Raw genomic sequence first — 19,684 nt, forward strand, 5'->3', positions numbered from 1 at the left:
AGTTGAGTTAGTTGTGTAAGTTGTGTAGTTGAGTTAGTTGTGTAGTTGTGTAGTTGTGTTAGTTGAGTTAGTTGTGTAGTTGTGTTAGTTGTGTAGTTGTGTAAGTTGTGTAGTTGAGTTAGTTGTGTAGTTGTGTAGTTGTGTAAGTTGTGTAGTTGAGTTAGTTGTGTAGTTGTGTAAGTTGTGTAGTTGAGTTAGTTGTGTAGTTGTGTTAGTTGTGTAGTTGAGTTAGTTGTGTAGTTGTGTAAGTTGTGTAGTTGAGTTAGTTGTGTTAGTTGTTCTAATTGTGTAGGTGTGTAGTTGAGTTAGTTGTGTAGTTGTGTAAGTTGTGTAGTTGTGTAGTTGTGTAAGTTGTGTAGTTGAGTTAGGTGTGTAGTTGTGTTAGTTGTGTAGTTGTGTAAGTTGTGTAGTTGAGTTAGGTGTGTAGTTGTGTTTTTTGTTGGTTTAACTTGGTTTGGGAGGGTTTTGTGTAGTTTTACCTGCCAGGTGTGGTCTGTCCGGTCTGCGTCTTGACACGCCATGGTGAACAGCGGGAGCTTATCCGCGCTGACTCGGACGCATGGCCTGAAAGTGTGTGCCAGCTCTCTGTGCAGCGTGGAGGACGTTGCTTTAGCTGTGGGAGAGCTGATCGGACATGAGCCGACTCGGCTCCGCTGGGTTTGGAGGAGCCCAGAGGTGCGGGGACTGGGTCCGTCGGGGCCGAGCCCGGTGTCAGGGGTGTGGGTCCCACCGCTGTGAGCGGTCCCGCTGTTGCAGCGGGTGCTGCTGCTGCGAGCTGAACAACATTGTAGCAAGATTTGATATATGTTGTAGCTCCATACCATGACTGATGGGGGCGCTGTGCAGCACAAAAACTGTTGTTTTAAAGCAGCTGATAGACACAGCGGGGCCAGTCATGTCTGATAGTGCAGCCGTGCGTTCTTCGTTGGGGATACGCTCTGTCGGGCTGGTGCAGAAAAGCCTGGAGCTCTGGAGGCAGAAGGTCTCTGCAAAAGAGAAGAGCCTCCGACAGTACAGCGAGGGAGGGGTTCAAGCTGACCTCATGGACAACCGTACGGAATACTGAAAAATTAAACCTGGGCAGTCTGGACCGAAACACTCTGTACATGAACTGTGTAAAAACTATAAACCAAAAGAACCTGTGCAACAGAGCGGCCTCTGTGTGGACCATAGACTGTATAAAAAGATGGACGACATGACAGCTCCCTAAAAGTGAAGCCACACCCTCTCTGGCGCCCCCTGCTGACTGGCTGCAGTATAGCTCATAAAGCCCGCCTCCTCCATGTTAACAGATGGGACATGAGTCAAACTATAAAATCAAAATACACTCCTGATAAATTTTTCTCAAACATGGTTTCTGTCATTATAGTTAGTTCTTATCCTGCTGATTTATGTCCAAGTGTTCATTTTTCGGACAAGTTTATTTTTAATTAGTTATTTGATGCTGTCAAAATGATGATTGACAGCTCTGTTGACAAATTCAGTTCCTGCAGCCGATCAGTTCTGGGTGAGCAGAGCGGAGGACGATCCGCGAGTGGAGACGTAACTAAAACAATCACTGCAGTCATTGAAGTTTACATACCTGTGAACGTTAACCTCAGACCAACACAAGAAGCTGTGCGGTAGGCATGCGGGGTCCTTGCTGCGCAGACTCTGGCTCTGTATGACGTCATCATCGCAAGATGGCAGCGCCTATCACAGGGGCTATTTTGGCATCAATTTCGTACAGTGGGAGCAGATGGAGATGCGTTGTCCATCTATGTATACAGTCATTGATGTGGACCGACTCGGGGGACAAACCCCCCAGTGGAGGACCCTGTACTCTAAAAGAACGGACTAGGGACTGTTTTATAAGAGTGTTTGCTGGAGTTCTGCTTCCACAGGGTCACTGGGAACATGGAAAAGTTCCTGCAGCTGTGGGGATATGAGGAGGTGCTGTGCGGTGTGTCCGATCAGGCAGAGCTGAGGTTCAGTGATTGTCTTAGCTGAGTAGTAGTTTGTTTAGAATGTAACGTCACATGTCTGCCTGTTTTTTTTTATATGTAAATAAAGTTTGCTCCTCCTCCTTCTCCTCCTCTGCAGGTGTGAACCAGCTGCTGGCTCCGAGGTGGCCTGTAGAGAAGGTGAGACAGTTCACTGCTCACACACAGTAACACAGGACTTCTACACAGTCTGTTCCAGCTATCCTGCAGGAAGACAGTGACACCTGCTGGACTGTTGGAGCAGTACAACACACACACACACACACACACACGCTGTTCTGAATGCGTGGACCTGCTGCTTCCCATATGAAGTCATGACTTCAGTTTTATTGGCGTAAACACAGAGTGCAGCAGTCTCACACGCCTCCTCCTGCTGCTCATCTGAAACTGAAGCAGGTCAGCACGTCAGAAGAACTCGATGATAAAGTCTGAAACTGATTTAAACTACAAGAAATCAAGTTTAAAAGAAGGTGGAAGAAACAGGTCGAACAGGAAGTGACAGAGACAGGTAAACAGACAGACAGGTGGTTAATGAGAGTTTATGAACACTGTCAGCTTAAATATAAACGATAGTTCAGAGACACGATGCAGGTTTTATATTTGAGAGTAAACCTGAGACAGTCTGACTCTTCTTCTGCACTTCGAAGCTGTCTGTATTAAAACATGTATTTGTCTTCAGACTGAGAGCTAACCTGTCTGTCTGTCTGTCTGTCTGTCTGTCTGTCTGTGTTTCAGGACGAGGTGTCAGACAGACAGGCAGATGTCTCTCTGTCCTCGTCTCCGCTGATGTTTGACTCCAAGCAGCCGGTCACCAAACGTCACAGGAAGCTGCTCCTGAAGAGTAACGTAGCAGCTTCCAGCGCCCCTGCTGGTTGGGAGGATAAACTGCAGCAGGACAGGATTCAGGAGTCGCGGCGCCGCCTGCTGGCCGACGTCTGCTCCAGGTACCAGCTGGGCGTCTCTGTGCAGCGCTTCTCTCAGCGGCAGGTTTCCCGGGTCTTTGTGGAGGACCGGTCCCGGCTTCTGTACTGCGAGGTGCCCAAAGCTGGCTGCTCCAACTGGAAGCGGGTGCTGATGGTGCTGGGGGGCAGCGCCACCTCCACGCGGGACATCCCTCATGACGCGGCGCACAACGGCAACCACCTGCGGCGCCTGGACAGCTACGACCGTGCTGGCGTAGCCGACCGGCTGCGCTCCTACACCAAGGTGCTATTCGTCCGGGAGCCCTTCGAACGGCTCGTGTCGGCGTTCAGAGACAAGTTCGAGAGCCCGAACTCGTACTACCACCCCGTGTTCGGACGGCCCATCATCTCCCGGTACCGCACCAACGCCACGCGCAGCGCCCTGCACTCCGGTGCAGGCGTCACCTTCAGGGAGTTCGTGCAGTACCTGCTGGACGTGCGCCGGCCGGTGGGGATGGACATCCACTGGGAGCGAGTCAGCCAGCTGTGCCACCCCTGCCTGCTGAGGTACCACTTCATTGGGAAGTTTGAGAGCCTGGAGAGTGAAGCTAACGTCCTGCTGCGCAGCGTCGGAGCGCCGCAGAACCTCACCTTCCCCGACTTTAAGGACAGGAACCCGCGCGCAGAGCGGACGTCATCCAGCATCACACAGAGGTATTTCTCCCAGCTGAACGCCACCGAGCGGCAGAGAGCGTACGACTTCTACTACATGGACTACCTGATGTTCGACTACCCCAAACCTTTCTCTGACCTGCACTGAGGGGGGGCGTCTGGTGTGACAAGACACGGCTGCCTGTGTGTGTGTGTGTGTGTGTGTTGTCTCAAAAAGTCAAGTTTGCCTTTTTTCATGAGTCAAACTAAAGCGACGACAGATGAACACTTGAGTTCTTGAATGCATCATGGTCGTCTCTGAGCAGCTCTGACATGAACCTGCAGACAAGCTGAAGCCTTTACACTGCCGTCTCACCTGACGCATCACACCTGTGTTTGTTCATGTTCTAATAAATGTGTGAGACTCTTTTTAACCCGCGTCTGTTTTTATCCTCAAACACGTGAACATCAAAGGTTTGATTCACTCGGTGAGTTTTAGTGAGGAGCGATCAACATCAGGTGTGTTGTTTTAAACACCTTTAACTGTTGCTTTGACTTTAGGATAAATCTAAAATAGAACCACATTGATCTGTTAAATGTGTTATAAGCAGAATGTGGCTCTTCAGCACCATCTAGTGGCGGCAGGAGGCACTGCCCTGCAGGTGTGGTGAGGTCAGGTCCAACACAGTGACATTTGGTTAAAATATTTAATTAAAAAGTGAACTGGGACGGTGTATTACAGGTGAGTGTGTTTTTGTCTCCTTACCTGATGAGATGGTTAGAGACGTGTCCTCTCCACTGGATGATTAAAAGCATCAAACCATCTTATTTCAGTTTAATTCAACTTAAATGAGTCTTTATTCTGTCTCAGCTCTGTCACACATCAATGAACACCTTATGCATCATATGATAATATGATCAGCTGTGAGGCCACAGAAAGAAAAGCAGTGAATGAAAGATGAATAAAAACAGGATGATTGAAGGAAAAGAGGATTTCTATCATTTCCTTCAATTCAGAGAAGCCTCAGTGTTCGTCAAGTCAAAGTTTGTTTATAGCACAACAAGCAGGGTGAAGTGCTGTACAACAATATCAAATAAAAGAACAAACATGAGTCAAATGAACGATTAAATAAATAAGAGTAATATCAGATGTCAGCATGTTGAGCTCAATTAAAAGCCGTCACAACGAGGTGAAGATTCAGCGCTCGGAGCAGCTCTGGTATAAACAGATTAGGAGCAGCCACTGCGAAGGTTCAGGTCAGGTGCAATGTTCCCACATTTTAAACCTTTAATGTCACCGAAATAAATCTGTTTAACTTTGATGTGTTTCTATTGTGCCTGAAGACGAGACTCACACACCTACTGTGAATATATATCATCTAAGCTGCTTCTTTCAGCTGCTTCTTGAATCTTCAAACCTCAGATCTGTATTTTCAGGATGTTTATGAACAAAGAGATCTTTGTGTCTGAGTCGGTCTGTGTGCATCTGTCACTTCTACACGCACACTCATGACGTCTCTCTCTACATGCCCCTGGGGGAGTAAGTCTACTGCCCCCCCTCCATCCTCATCTCTTTGTCTTAGAGTCTGATTGAGCCCCAAGGGTCTCTGTCAGAGGAAACATCTCTGCTCAGCCCCCATCCTGCTCTTTATCAACACACACACACACGCACAGACACAGACACACACACACACACACACACACACACTTAACAGCTGTTTGTGTGATGCATACATCTGTGTGCAGAATTAAGAGAATGTTAAATTTAGTTTTAGGTAACTAACTAGCCTAGCTTCATTTAATGCAGAGTCAGTCTGCAGGAGATTTTGGTCCTTTTACACGTATAAGTGTAACACGAGTATCTGTACGCGTACTTTACACGAGTATCTGTACGCGTACTTTACACGAGTATCTGTACGCGTACTTTACACGAGTATCTGTACGCGTACTTTACACGAGTATCTGTACGCGTACTTTACACGAGTATCTGCACTGTAAAACTTTTCTTTAAAAAGGAGTCACTTTAGTCACTTAGTGCCACAGCAAATTGTTCCTGGACATTTACTTATTCTTCACACATATAAATGACCTTTAACATCAGTAGAATCCTCCTGTATGCAGGCGATACAGCTCTTTATGAAAGGAGCAATTCTCCCCTGTTAAAGCCACAGTCAGTCAAAGCTGGTGTTCTCTGTAATCGATAGAAGGAATGATGTTTGAAATTGGCGCCATAGCTGTGGAGAAAGTTGTACAAACAGCTCATGGTTTTGCACATTCTACATTCCTACAACACCCAGCGTGCAATGCGCCCCTCCCACTGAAAGGAAACGGCCCAGCGAGAGACGCTGTAGGCAATGGCTCAGAGCGGGACAGAATCTGAAAAAGACGAGAATATTCCAGTGGATCGTCAAAAAAATCTTCAGCTCTGCAGTCAACATTTCAAACCTGACGATTCTGAATGAGACATGACATTGGAGGCGGCGTCCTAGATTGAGGAAGTGTAGTTTAGCGAGCTCCCTGGCCTCCGCCAGATGACGCGTTTTACCGCTTGGAGTGGCGGATAGCGCCCTCCTAAAACACAGAGCCAAATTGTATTTTTCTTTTACCATAATGGCATTAACGCCCCATGATAGCATGATAGAACTGAAAATCTGCGACCTGGCCCTTTAATCAGTGAAAACAACAGCTCTCTGATGGCAGCTGATCATCCTCCTTCTTCATCTCCTTCAGCCTCCAGCTTCAAATGTCAAAAATGGCGTCCACATGAAGGTAACGTTTCCTGAAGAGTCAGTAGATGTCTGAGGACCACACACCCTCCTCCTCCTTCCCCCACCTCCCTCATACATCACAGTGAGAGCTGCGTTGCTTCGGGCAGGTTCAGCAGATATTTAAATCTTTAAATTCATAACACGGTTCCTCGTTTTCCTCTAATTACAGTAACTGCAGGCGTCTTTAATTAGAGAGAGTCTCATCCTGCTGCTTAGATCTGTGTGTGTGTGTGTGTGTGTGTGTGTGTGTGTGTGTGTGTGTGCGTGTGCGTGTGTGTGTGTGCAAGCTTCCTTTAAACAAATGAAGACATGTGACTGGTTCACTGTGTCTTTTTAAAGGAAGTCTTCTTTGTATCATCAACCTCAATTACACACACATTAGTTTCCCATCAGCCCCTGCTTTCTCTCAGCCATCAAAGGGAAGCCCCCCTTACAGGGGGGGGCGGGAGTCGTGACAGCATCTGTTTTTAGGAATATTTCCTGTGAATTCAGCAGCAGATGAAACATTCTGCTTTTACAGCTTCGATAAAGAATCTTTTTAATCATAAATGATCTGTGATTGTGTCTCTGGTGGGGAATTATCAGCTGCAGCTCCTCTCTGATTTACAGAGCTTGATTGTTACTTTCAGCTCTTTCTTTAACCGTTTCCTGTTCTGGATCACTCTCAGCACTCTCATAACACCACTTCCAGAATAAAAGCCTGAAAGAGTGAGACAATATTAAGACTTTGATGTTTATTCAACTTTAATTTGTATGTAAAGATCTTCCTGAACACAACACAGAGCAGACTGAGGGGTCAAAGGTCATGTGTGTGTGTCACTTTGGGACTATGAGTGGAAAGTTTTTTTTCATTCTTGTTTAATGACGTGAAAATAAGAAGCTCTTTATATCTACGGCAGCCCAGAATGGACAAATAAAATTGTAGTTCTGTTTTTGCGGGCCTGCAGTGTTTGCTGTCTGCTACATCACCACTACATGACACTAAATCCTACAAACTGCTGTAATGTGACGTAGCGTAATGTGACCTAGCCTAATGTGACGTAGACCAATGTGACGTAGCGTAATGTGACCTAGCCTAATGTGACGTAGACCAATGTGACGTAGCGTAATGTGACCTAGCCTAATGTGACGTAGACCAATGTGACGTAGCGTAATGTGATGTAGCGTAATGTGCCGTAGCGTAATGTGATGTAGCGTAATGTGATGTAGCGTAATGTGCCGTAGCGTAATGTGATGTAGCGTAATGTGACCTAGCCTAATGTGACCTAGCCTAGACGTAACATAATGTGATGTAGACCAATGTGACCTAGCCCAATGTGACGAAGCGTAATGTGACGTAGCCCAATGTGACGAAGCGTAATGTGACGTAGCCCAATGTGACATAGCGTAATGAGACGTAGCCCAATGTGACGTAGCCCAATGTGACGTAGCCCAATGTGACGAAGCGTAATGTGACGTAGCCCAATGTGACGTAGCGTAATAAGACGTAGCGTAATAAGACGTAGCGTAATGTGACGTAGCGTAATGTGACGTAGCGTAATGTGACGCAGCGTATTGTGACGTAGCCCAATGTGACGTAGCGTAATGTGACATAGGCCAATGTCACGTAGAGTAATGAGACGTAGCCCAATGTGACGAAGCAAAATGTGACGTAGCGTAATGTGATGTAGCGTAATGTGACGTAGCCCAATGTGACGTAGCCCAATGTGACGTAGAGTAATGAGACGTAGCATAATGTGACCTAGCCCAATGTGACGTAGCGTTATGTGACGTAGAGTAATGAGACGTAGCGTAATGTGACGTAGCCCAATGTGACGTAGCGTAATGTGACGTAGCCCAATGTGACGCAGTGTAATGTGATGTAGCGTAATGTGACCTAGCCCAATGTGACGTAGAGTAATGAGACGTAGCATAATGTGACCTAGCCCAATGTGACGTAGCGTTATGTGACGTAGAGTAATGAGACGTAGCGTAATGTGACGTAGCCCAATGTGACATAGCGTAATGTGACGTAGCCCAATGTGACGCAGTGTAATGTGATGTAGCGTAATGTGACCTAGCCCAATGTGACCTAGCCCAATGTGACGAAGAGTAATGAGACGTAGCATAATGTGACCTAGCCCAATGTGACGTAGCGTTATGTGACGTAGAGTAATGAGACGTAGCGTAATGTGACGTAGCCCAATGTGACGTAGCGTAATGTGACGTAGCCCAATGTGACGCAGTGTAATGTGATGTAGCGTAATGTGACCTAGCCCAATGTGACCTAGCCCAATGTGACGAAGCGTAATGTGACGTAGCGTAATGTGACCTAGCCCAATGTGACGAAGCGTAATGTGATGTAGCGTAATGTGACGTAGCCCAATGTGACGAAGCGTAATGTGATGTAGCGTAATGTGACCTAGCCCAATGTGACCTAGCCCAATGTGATGAAGCGTAATGTGATGTAGCGTAATGTGACCTAGCCCAATGTGACCTAGCCCAATGTGACGAAGCGTAATGTGACGTAGCGTAATGTGACCTAGCCCAATGTGACCTAGCCCAATGTGACCTAGCCCAATGTGACGAAGCGTAATGTGATGTAGCGTAATGTGACCTAGCCCAATGTGACCTAGCCCAATGTGACCTAGCCCAATGTGACGAAGCGTAATGTGACGTAGCCCAATGTGACGTAGCGTAATGTGACATAGAGTAATGTGACCTTGCCCAATGTGACCTAGCCCAATGTGACGAAGCGTAATGTGACGTAGCCCAATGTGACGTAGCGTAATGTGACATAGAGTAATGTGACCTTGCCCAATGTGACCTAGCCCAATGTGACGAAGCGTAATGTGACGTAGCGTAATGTGACATAGAATACTGTGACGTAGCCCAATGTGACGTAGCGTAATGTGACATAGCGTAATGTGACGTAGCCCAATGTGACGTGGTCCAATGTGACATAGTGCAATATAAATATGATAGAAGAAGAAATAAACCAGGTGCTCAGTTATGTTGGTGTCAGATTATAGTTGAAAGTGATGGAGGTCAAATTAACAGCTGATCATCAGGTGAACACAGTCACGAGACCACTGTGTAAAAACAAATAGCTTAAGCTCAAACTTAAATGTCTGTAATGAACAGATCAACAGACACGTTCTAATATTGATTTAAGAGTGACTGTGTGTGTGTGTGCGTGTGTGAGGCTGCAGAGTGATGAGTGTGTAAGGATGGAGGTGACAGCCAGCAGCCGCGCGGACGCATCACACCTCGCGCACAGTCTGCGTAAAGCTGCGCGCGCCGGAATACAAAATGGTTCCTGGAGAAGAAACTCTTGTGATGTCTGTGTTTCTGTCTCCTGGTGAGGAAGGAAACAGCCGCAGACAGAAGGAGACGTTTCTTATCCAGCCGACACATGAGGAAAATAAAGCGGATCTGCGCGCGCAGCCTCGCGGCGCACATCTCCGTCGAGCAGCGCGCAGTAATTGAAATGGCGCAATGTGCCCGCGGCTGCTGGAGGGGCAGAATGCATGACGAGGGACGTCATTTGGCTCCAGAGCCGGAGGGATGTCTGATGTTGCTAAAATACAGGAGTCAGGGAGGAGGAGGAGGAGGAGGCGCGGGACGGACAGGAGGACAGACTGAAGACGCTGCTGTGTCTGTGTGGAGACAACAGGACTCATGGATGTTTGATGACCCGGTAAATCACGCACTGCCTCCTCACACTGCCTCCTCACACAGCTCCGACAGGCGGAGGATCTCTCTCTCCTCGGTGACACAAAAGGAAAGGAACAAACCGGCCGCGCTGTTGTGACCTAATCCTGGCCCCCGGGGGTCTGAAGGGCCCCGGGCCACACTTCCCTTTCAGCCCTCCTCTTTATTCTTTCAGCGGAGACACGGACGGGCTTGTTTCGCTCCTTCTGCCTCTGACACACACTCACACACTCCGGAGGAGAGGCAGCCTGACGAGGACGTGAAGAGCAGAACAGCCGGTATCCTCAGATTAAAGCCGGGACGGAGCATACAGACGCCGGTCTCCATGTCTTCTGTATCGGTTTCCTCTCAGGTAAGCGCGCGCTGCTCAACAAACAGCTGCATGGGGTATTCAATATGTCAAGTTTACGATGTTAAAACCCTGAAATTCCGATAACATTTGGCGAGGTTTCGACCAGCCTGTCGATGCGCGCGCTTCCTACTATGAGCCAAAGTCTATGTAAAATATGAGCGTTTTTGTGGATATCGGCGAACACACATATACAACCACTCTTCCGATGCTGTGTAATGCTGTAAGTCACTGTTAAATTCGGCTCACACAAAGTGCTCTGAAGCTGCCATATTTCAACAAAACCTCAACTTTCACTGTTGGCTCGCCTGTTTTTAGTGCCATCAATCCGCCGTGTTTGGCGGTGGGATCTGCGTGACTCCGTGGTAAAAAAGTGGAAATTATCTAAGCTAGGTTTTGGTTCGTGGACAATTTATATCCCGAATTAACTAAAAGGATTTACACTAACGAGAAACTCCCTCTGAGGGTCATGCGGTCTTAACGTCTGACGATAAAGAAGGCCGCATTAAATGTTGCAGTTTCTAAATGGAGTCTGGCGTGCGACTTCGTTCCCAAATATTCGGAGCAGAATTCTCCACGAACAATGAACCAGGTTGGGTTCTGCAGATCTCTGTAGAGTCGCGAAGTTAAACACTAATCTGCGTACACATCGGAGTAAATAGCCAAATGATCTCTTGTTTAGTGTCCAAAGACCTGTCAATCAAAGTGAGTGACAGCAGCTCTCAGTCTGGTGTTTGGACTCTTGTGTTTCACCTTTGGCTCCCTGAATGTGTCTTTAATCCTGCATGTTCACATTAACGTTCAAACCTGACACTATCTCTTCATGGACTCTTCAATCAGCAGACAGCAGCTCTCTGTTATTTCCTGTGTTTTTTGCATAGACCCTGGTGAGGTGTTTCCCTCACAGAGTCGCAGACAGAGACGGAGGAGAGTGGAGCGGGTTTGTCAGTTTGGCCTGGGGGTGCGTGCAGGCCGCGGGGCAGAGCCGGAGCTGAGCCCGCCTCCTGTTCACCTCTCATGCTTCAAAGCTCCTCTGTACAAACAGAGTCTGTGAGGGGGGAGGGGTCAATTAATCCAGAGTGAGGCTCCCCCCCAGGTCATCTGCAGCCTCTGTTTCATCAGTCAGGCTGCTGCCCCTAACAGCCCCCCTAAAGCCCCCCACATCAATATTACAGCCATGAAATCTGCAGAGACTGTTTGAATCTGATGGAGAACTACGGCCCAGAGGTTACGTTCAGTGACTGAGTTAGCTGAGGGGACACCTAGCAGACAGCTAGCAGCTCCCACCTGTCACTCAAAGAGGCCACGCCCCTAATGCTGCATCACTGTAAGCCTTAATATGATGTAAACAGGTGAGCTGTATAAAGATTCTCCCCGTACAGTTGTCCTGAAGAGAGAAATGAGCTATAGAGACCCAAACTGTTTTTTGTACCAGGCTGTAAACATGTTTATTTCTGCTGTAAAGTTTAACATGGGGCTCTATGGGGACTGACTCACTGCTGGAGACAGCCTCAAGTGGACACCAGAGGGACTGCAGGTTGTGGAACTTTGGCGTCGGCTTCATCCCTTTGCCCTGCAGGTTCCCTCTCGGTTCTGACTCTTGTTCAGCTCAGGTTTGTTCTCACCTTGTTGTTGTCACCTGTGACAGGAGGGGCGGAGCATGTCCAGGATGTCTCTGAGCCGCTCACCTGTGTCCCCGATGACGGCTCAGGGAATCCCGTCGCCCGCTCAGCTCACCAAGGCCAATGCCCCCGTCCACATCGACGTGGGTGGTCACATGTACACCAGCAGCCTGGCAACGCTCACCAAATACCCCGAGTCCAGGTAAGAGCAGGAAGCAGGTCAGTGTTTACCTGTGAGGTGTAGCAGACGTATGAAGAAGCAGAAAATGGTAGCTGATTATCAGTTGCACTGTAGACGTGGTCCCTGTGAGGAAGTATTCTGATGTTTTACTACAGGTAGGAGATAGGAGTGTTAACAGCACACACAGGTGGGAATGACCAGAGGACAACTATCATCCCAACACCTGCATTAAAGCCCGTATGCTCCTTTAAACATTTATAAAAGAGTTATTTATAATAACTGCAAACGATCACAATGGGTTTTCTGTAATGAGATCTCTCTCTCACTACAGTCACGGTACAACCTGAACACCACCAACAGTCAACAGTTCAGGTCTTATGCAGCTTCAGCTTCATCTGGAATAAGAAACACAATAAAAGGACCTTAGGTGGCGTTTGTGTATTGATACAATATTGTCACAAAGTACGGAGAAATAAGACCTAATAGCACACAGTAACACAGGACAAGTTAAAGTCATGTCCTGCAGGAACACGTCTCCGCGCCTGTTTCACTGTTGTGTTTCTAAGAACATCAGAGTTTATGAACTCTTTAGATGTTTTGTGTGGAAAAATTGTAAAGTAACTAAAGCTGTTAGATCAGCGTGAGCAGGAAGCGCTTCAAGTAGTTCTATAAATGTACTTTATTTCCACCCCAGTTATTAACTGATGTTAGGGCTGAAACTACAAAGTCATTCTATCATCCATTCACCTTCTGATCATTCATTAACTGATGAATGTGTTGGTCTGTGTCAGTCTCCACTTTAACTCTTGAATCACAAAGCTTTAAATTCAATTTATTTCTGCTTTTATTATTAATTTATTTGTACTTTTGTTTTTAAACTCCCAAAGTGACCTTGTGTTTATATCAATCTAAGTTGTCATGATCATTGTTATTATATACACTCTATAAATATATATATAGTTAGATTTCATACAGTTTAAAGGTCTCAGTAGTTTCTCAAACAGCTGCTCAGTGCAGTTTTATCAAACAGGAGGGAATTGAGTATTTGTTTGGGACTATTTTCAGCGGCGGATGAATCCATACATGTCGCTTTACTATCTGCTGCAGCAGATTGGTGTGTGTGTGTGTGTGCGTGTGTTAATATGGACCCTGTGCTGTGTTTAGGATCAGTCGTCTGTTTAACGGCACCGAGCCCATCGTGTTGGACAGTCTGAAGCAGCACTACTTCATCGACAGAGACGGAGACATCTTCCGCTACATCCTCAGCTTCCTGCGGACCTGCAAGCTGCTGCTGCCCGAAGACTTCAAGGTACACACGACAGAAATCACCTGCAGCTTTTTATACCTGTAAACTGTATAATGATTCAGTCACAACATACAGTACTTCAGGTGACCTTTGACCCCAAACACCTTTAAGCTTAAGTTTGTTCTTCACTTCTTCCATCAGAGAACAAAAGTTTAAATCAGCTTCAGCCTGCAGCAGTGAAACAGGCTGTAATGGCTGCAACATAATCCTTGATGGGTCAAAGGTCGTCCACTAAAAGTTCTTGCTGTTTCCACTGACAGGCTCAGATTGTTATTCTAAGTGTGTGACAACATGACAGAAAGGATCCCTACAGAGATAGACCTTTTTGTTACAGAGGAAGATGATTGTTTTAACCACACACAGACGTTACATCGCTCTCTGCACACACACCAGACTCCATTCAGAAAAACACTGATTTAAGCTCTCAGGACACAGGAGCTGCTGCTCTGTGTCTGCCTCTATTGATCAGTGAGTTTGAGTTTTACAGGGTGGGGAGCTCATATTCTGTTATACTGTTGTTCTGATTTCTATTAGACAAACTCTTAGTATTTCAAAGTAAAACTCAAGAGCTACAATATGACAACAACTAACATTAGCATTCAACAACTTCAATAGTACAATGCTGTTAAGCCTAGTTAGCTTGGAAGTGGCTAAAAGCTAACATTAGTGTTTGGTAATGTGAAAGGGCCAGTTCGCTGATTTCCGACCTCAGTCCTATCATGCTATCATGGGGAGCTAATGCTATTAAGGTAGGGAAAAAAAAGCAATTTCGCTCTGTGCCTTTGGAGGACGCTATCCGCTGGAAAAACCTCCACCAGACTCCGTAAAATGCGTCATGTCTCCTTCAAAATCGTCAGGTGTGAAATGCAGACTGCAGACCTGAAGATTTTTTAGTTGATCCACCGGTATATTCTCGCCGTATTTTAGATTCTGTTCCGCTCTGAGCCATCGCCTGCAGAGAAAACGGTATATATTTGTATGTTCCATTCAGAGGGAGGGGAGCAGTGCATGCTGGGTGTTGTAGGAATGTAGAATAGGCGAAACCATGAGCTGTTTCTCCACAACAATGGCGCCAATTTCAAATATTATTGCTTCTATCGAGAGAACACCAGCTTTGACCGACGGGCTTTCACAGGGGAGAATGGCTCCTTCAAATGATACAATAGGAAAGACTTAAATTCCTAGCTAAGCTAATGTTAGCTGAATGCTAACAATGGGCATCACATGAATTTGGTAAATTATAACTGTGAATGTTAGCATGTGTTAAAATGAATCTAACTGTACAGTCTGTGTGTGTGTGTGTGTGTGTGTGTGTGTGTGTGTGTGTGTGTGTGTGTGTGTGTGCGCTTGTGTCTGTGCGTGTGAGTGTGCGTGTGAGTGTGCGTGTGTCTGTGTGTGTGTGTGTGTGTGCGCGTGTGAGTGTGCGTGTGAGTGTGCGTGTGTGTGCGTGTGCGTGTGAGTGTGTGTGTGCGTGCGTGTGTCTGTGCGTGTGAGTGTGCGTGTGAGTGTGTGTGTGTGTGTGTGCGTGTGTCTGTGCGTGTGAGTGTGTGTGCGTGTGAGTGTGTGTGCGTGTGTCTGTGCGTGTGAGTGTGTGTGCGTGCGTGTGAGTGTGCGTGTGAGTGTGTGTGTGTGTGCGTGTGCGTGTGTGTGTGTGCGTGTGTCTGTGCGTGTGTCTGTGCGTGTGAGTGTGTGTGTGCGTGCGTGTGTCTGTGCGTGTGTGTGTGTGTGTGCGTGTGTCTGTGCGTGTGCGTGTGTCTGTGCGTGTGAGTGTGTGTGCGTGTGTCTGTGCGTGTGAGTGTGCGTGTGAGTGTGTGTGTGCGTGTGTCTGTGCGTGAGTGTGCGTGTGTCTGTGCGTGTGAGTGTGTGTGTGCGTGCGTGTGTCTGTGCGTGTGCGTGTGAGTGTGTGTGTGTGTGCGTGTGCATGTGCGTGTGTCTGTGCGTGTGAGTGTGTCTGTGCGTGTGCGTGTGTCTGTGCGTGTGAGTGTGTGTGCGTGTGTCTGTGCGTGTGAGTGTGCGTGTGAGTGTGTGTGTGCGTGTGCGTGTGTCTGTGCGTGTGTGTGTGCGTGTGTCTGTGCGTGTGAGTGTGCGTGTGTCTGTGCGTGTGAGTGTGCGTGTGCGTGTGTCTGTGCGTGTGAGTGTGCGTGTGAGTGTGTCTGTGCGTGAGTGTGCGTGTGAGTGTGTGTGTGTCTGTGCGTGTGAGTGTGCGTGTGTCTGTGCGTGTGCGTGCGTGTGTCTGTGCGTGTGCGTGTGTGTGTGTGCGTGTGTCTGTGCGTGTGAGTGTGTGTGCGTGTGTCTGTGCGTGTGAGTGTGTGTGTGCGTGCGTGTGAGTGTGCGTGTGAGTGTGTGTGTGTGTGTGCGTGTGTGTGTGTGCGTGTGCGTGTGTCTGTGCGTGTGAGTGTGCGTGCGTGTGTCTGTGCGTGTGAGTGTGCGTGTGTGTGTGTGCGTGTGCGTGTGTCTGTGCGTGTGAGTGTGTGTGTGCGTGCGTGTGTGTGTGTGCGTGTGAGTGTGCGTGTGAGTGTGTGTGTGCGTGCGTGTGTGCGTGTGCGTGTGTCTGTGCGTGTGAGTGTGTGTGTGCGTGCGTGTGAGTGTGCGTGCGTGTGAGTGTGCGTGTGAGTGTGTGTGTGTGTGTGTGCGTGTGCGTGTGTCTGTGCGTGTGAGTGTGTGTGTGCGTGCGTGTGTGTGTGTGTGCGTGTGCGTGTGTCTGTGCGTGTGAGTGTGCGTGTGCGTGTGTCTGTGCGTGAGTGTGCGTGTGTCTGTGCGTGTGCGTGTGTCTGTGCGTGTGCGTGTGTCTGTGCGTGTGAGTGTGTGTGCGTGTGTCTGTGCGTGTGAGTGTGAGTGTGTGTGTGCGTGTGAGTGTGTGTGTGCGTGTGCGTGTGTCTGTGCGTGTGAGTGTGTGTGTGCGTGTCTGTGCGTGTGAGTGTGCGTGTGAGTGTGTCTGTGCGTGTGAGTGTGTGTGTGCGTGTGCGTGTGCGTGCGTGTGTCTGTGCGCGTGTGCGTGTGTCTGTGCGTGTGAGTGTGTGTGCGTGTGTCTGTGCGTGTGAGTGTGTGTGTGCGTGCGTGTGAGTGTGCGTGTGAGTGTGTGTGTGCGTGTGTGTGTGTGCGTGTGTCTGTGCGTGTGAGTGTGTGTGCGTGTGTGTGTGCGTGTGCGTGTGTCTGTGCGTGTGAGTGTGCGTGTGAGTGTGTCTGTGCGTGAGTGTGCGTGTGAGTGTGTGTGTGCGTGTGAGTGTGTCTGTGCGTGTGAGTGTGCGTGTGAGTGTGTGTGTGTGCGTGTGAGTGTGTGTGTGCGCGTGTGATATGATGCTGGAGGTCACACTGATGTTTGTGTTCTTCTTCGTTGGTTTTGAACAAACAGCAGCGACACTTTGAACTCTGCAGATTCTGAGGCTGTGATCGTCGCTGCTGGCTGCACGAAACGGGAGTGTGTGTGTGTTTTACTGAATGAACGTGTGGGTGTGTGTATGGTATCTCATCTCTCTGCTGTAGTTAGCGACTGCTGCCTCTTTTATTCTGCTCAGGATGACTAAATCGCCCCGCAGTCACAAACCCGCTTTATAAAAAACATCTACACCCCCGCCCATTTTGGGGCGAGGGGGGGAGGCGAGGCTTTGATGCTGTGAAGCCTGGGGCCAACAGCAGCTCTCTGTCAGGATCAGACCTCGTCCTCTGTTTCAGCTGCTCTCAGATCAGCTCGTGCAGACACACAGTGAAGCTGCTGCAGCCCAGAGGCTCTCAGGAGTCAGGGCAGAGCAGGAGCTGCGTCCTGTTCTCACATCAGCTCAACCAGAACGACGTCAGGTTTGATGATATGATGTAGACCTGTATGTAACGGAAATATATGTCCGTCTCTTCACTGTCAGGAGTCATGTGACAGTCTGCTGTCAGGGTCAAAAGGTTGCTCAGATATTTACAGCTCTTGTTTGATCTTGTCGCCATGGTCACACTAATATTTGAGTGAATGAATGGAGGTGGATGTGATGATGAAAACCACCTGACTCCTCCCCCTCTGTGTCTCCTCAGGACTTCCCCCAGCTGTACGAGGAGGCCCGCTACTACCAGCTGACCCCAATGGTTCGAGAGCTGGAGCGCTGGCAGGTGGAGCGGGAGGCCCAGCGGGCAGCGCCCTGCGAGTGTCTGGTGGTGCGTGTGACCCCCGACCTGGGCGAGAGAATCGCTCTGAGCGGAGAGAAAGTTCTGATTGAGGAGATCTTCCCCGAGACCGGAGATGTCATGTGCAACTCTGTGAACGCCGGCTGGAACCAGGACCCCACGCACGTGATTCGATTCCCCCTCAACGGCTACTGCAGACTCAACTCTGTGCAGGTACGGCTCACCTGGAACACACACGGGACACTACACACGGGACACTACACACCTGGAACACACACATGGTAAATGTTTGCTAGTCTCTGCGACCACTCAAAGCTGCTTTTTACACTACATGTCACATTCACCCATTCACACACTGACGGCAGAGGCTGCTACATAAAGTGCACAACTGTCAATCAGTCATCACATTCATACCTGTTGGCTAGGCCACCGGGAGCAATTTGGGGTTCAGTGTCTCACCCAAGGACACTTCGACATGTTCCTGAGGGAGCTGGGGATCGAACCTCCGACCTTCCGATTGAAAGACGACCCGACTCTACCACTGAGCCACAGCCGCCCCGGACACACGAGACACTACACACGAGACACTACACACCTGGAACACACACAGGAGACACTACACACCTGGAACACACACACACGGGACACTACACACCTGGAACACACACAGGAGACACTACACACCTGGAACACACACAGGAGACACTACACACATGGAACACACACACACGGGACACTACACACCTGGAACACACACAGGAGACACTACACACCTGGAACACACACAGGAGACACTACACACATGGAACACACACAGGAGACACTACACACATGGAACACACACACAGGAGACACTACACACCTGGAACACACACACACGGGACACTACACACCTGGAACACACACAGGAGACACTACACACCTGGAACACACACAGGAGACACTACACACCTGGAACACACACACGGGACACTACATGTGTGAATGTGACATGTAGTGTAAAAGCAGCTTTGAGTGGTCGAAAGAAAAGCGCTGTTTAAGTACAGTCTATTTACCATTTACACCTGTTGACAGGTTGAACTGAGAAAGTTTGTTTGAATCAAACTTTTTTCTTTCATCAATCTGAGCCAAGTCGTCAGCTAATGCCAGTGCTAGCTAGGTTAGCATGGTGCATCCATAGTTAACCATAATTATGAATTGGGATGCTAATTTGAGCTAGCTAAAAACAGAATTTAAACAAAATGTACCTACTGAAAAAGAAATAAACAGCTGACTTTTCTGGTCACCATGGCAGTGACCTGTCACAGGTAGCCCCGCCCTAACCCCTCCCCTCTTCCTGGTCTGTGTGACTCTCAGTGGGAGCATCAGAGACTAAATGAACATCATGCTGTGTTGAAGAAGATTTGAAACTAGAGACTGAGACCATAAACTCATGAGGAACATGTTTACTGAGGGAATACATCAGGAGAGGAGGAGGAGCATGTTCTCATAGACTTCTATAGGATCACACTGAGTCGCCCCCTGCTGGACATTAGAGAGGATGCAGCTTTAAGACACTTATGCACTGACTTTACTCAAACTGTCTGCCTGTCTGCAGGTTCTTGAGCGTCTCCTCCAGAAAGGCTTCGTCATCAGGGCGTCCTGCGGTGGGGGGGTGGACTCGTCCCAGTTCAGCGAGTACGTTCTGTGTCGGGACCTTCGGCACAGCCCGTCCATCAGCAGCACCCCGATCCGGATCAAACAGGAACCTCTGGACTGACCAGCACACTCTGGATCCTGCAGGAGAGAGACTCAGAGACTGACAGGTCATATGTGAGACCTGAAGTGACCCTTGACCTCTGCAGAGCCTCAGTGTGGAGTGTGATGAACTCTTTGATAGGAGCAGCTGAATCTGTAAACTGATGAAAGCTCATTTTGATAATTTAATTCTTTTATAGGCGACATTTTGAACATATTTAATGTTTGTTAGCTCCTGTGTGTCTGTGGGACATTTGTACAGACTGATGATAAAACAGGGACATGACCTCTGACCTTCTTTCTCATTTTCTTTATTCATTTTTTTTGCAAAGGTACAAACGACTGTAAAATTGCATTGCCTGAAATGCGTCAGGATTGAATACAGA

At 48.3% G+C, this 19,684-nt stretch overlaps 2 protein-coding genes across 2 annotated transcripts; both read left to right on the forward strand.

Annotated features, from left to right (window-relative positions):
• The first annotated feature begins 519 nt into the window (after positions 1-519).
• On the forward strand, positions 520-3,915 carry LOC138612606 (carbohydrate sulfotransferase 8-like). Its single transcript, XM_069685964.1, has 4 exons — positions 520-734; positions 1,884-1,972; positions 2,083-2,123; positions 2,718-3,915. Exons 1-4 carry the CDS (start codon positions 520-522, stop codon positions 3,702-3,704), a joined length of 1,332 nt encoding a protein of 443 aa, XP_069542065.1. The 3' UTR covers positions 3,705-3,915.
• A 5,761-nt stretch (positions 3,916-9,676) lies between these two features.
• Positions 9,677-19,552, forward strand: LOC138612776 (BTB/POZ domain-containing protein kctd15-like). The gene is made up of 5 exons (XM_069686215.1): positions 9,677-10,348; positions 11,994-12,169; positions 13,313-13,457; positions 17,472-17,774; positions 19,159-19,552. Exons 1-5 carry the CDS (start codon positions 10,322-10,324, stop codon positions 19,318-19,320), a joined length of 813 nt encoding a protein of 270 aa, XP_069542316.1. The 5' UTR covers positions 9,677-10,321; the 3' UTR covers positions 19,321-19,552.
• Positions 19,553-19,684: the final 132 nt, after the last annotated feature.

Source organism: Semicossyphus pulcher, unplaced genomic scaffold, assembly GCF_022749685.1.
Source record: "Semicossyphus pulcher isolate SPU_LCO1_2020_fin unplaced genomic scaffold, fSemPul1.0.p SCAF_8, whole genome shotgun sequence".
In the NCBI taxonomy this organism is placed as follows: domain Eukaryota; kingdom Metazoa; phylum Chordata; class Actinopteri; order Labriformes; family Labridae; genus Semicossyphus; species Semicossyphus pulcher.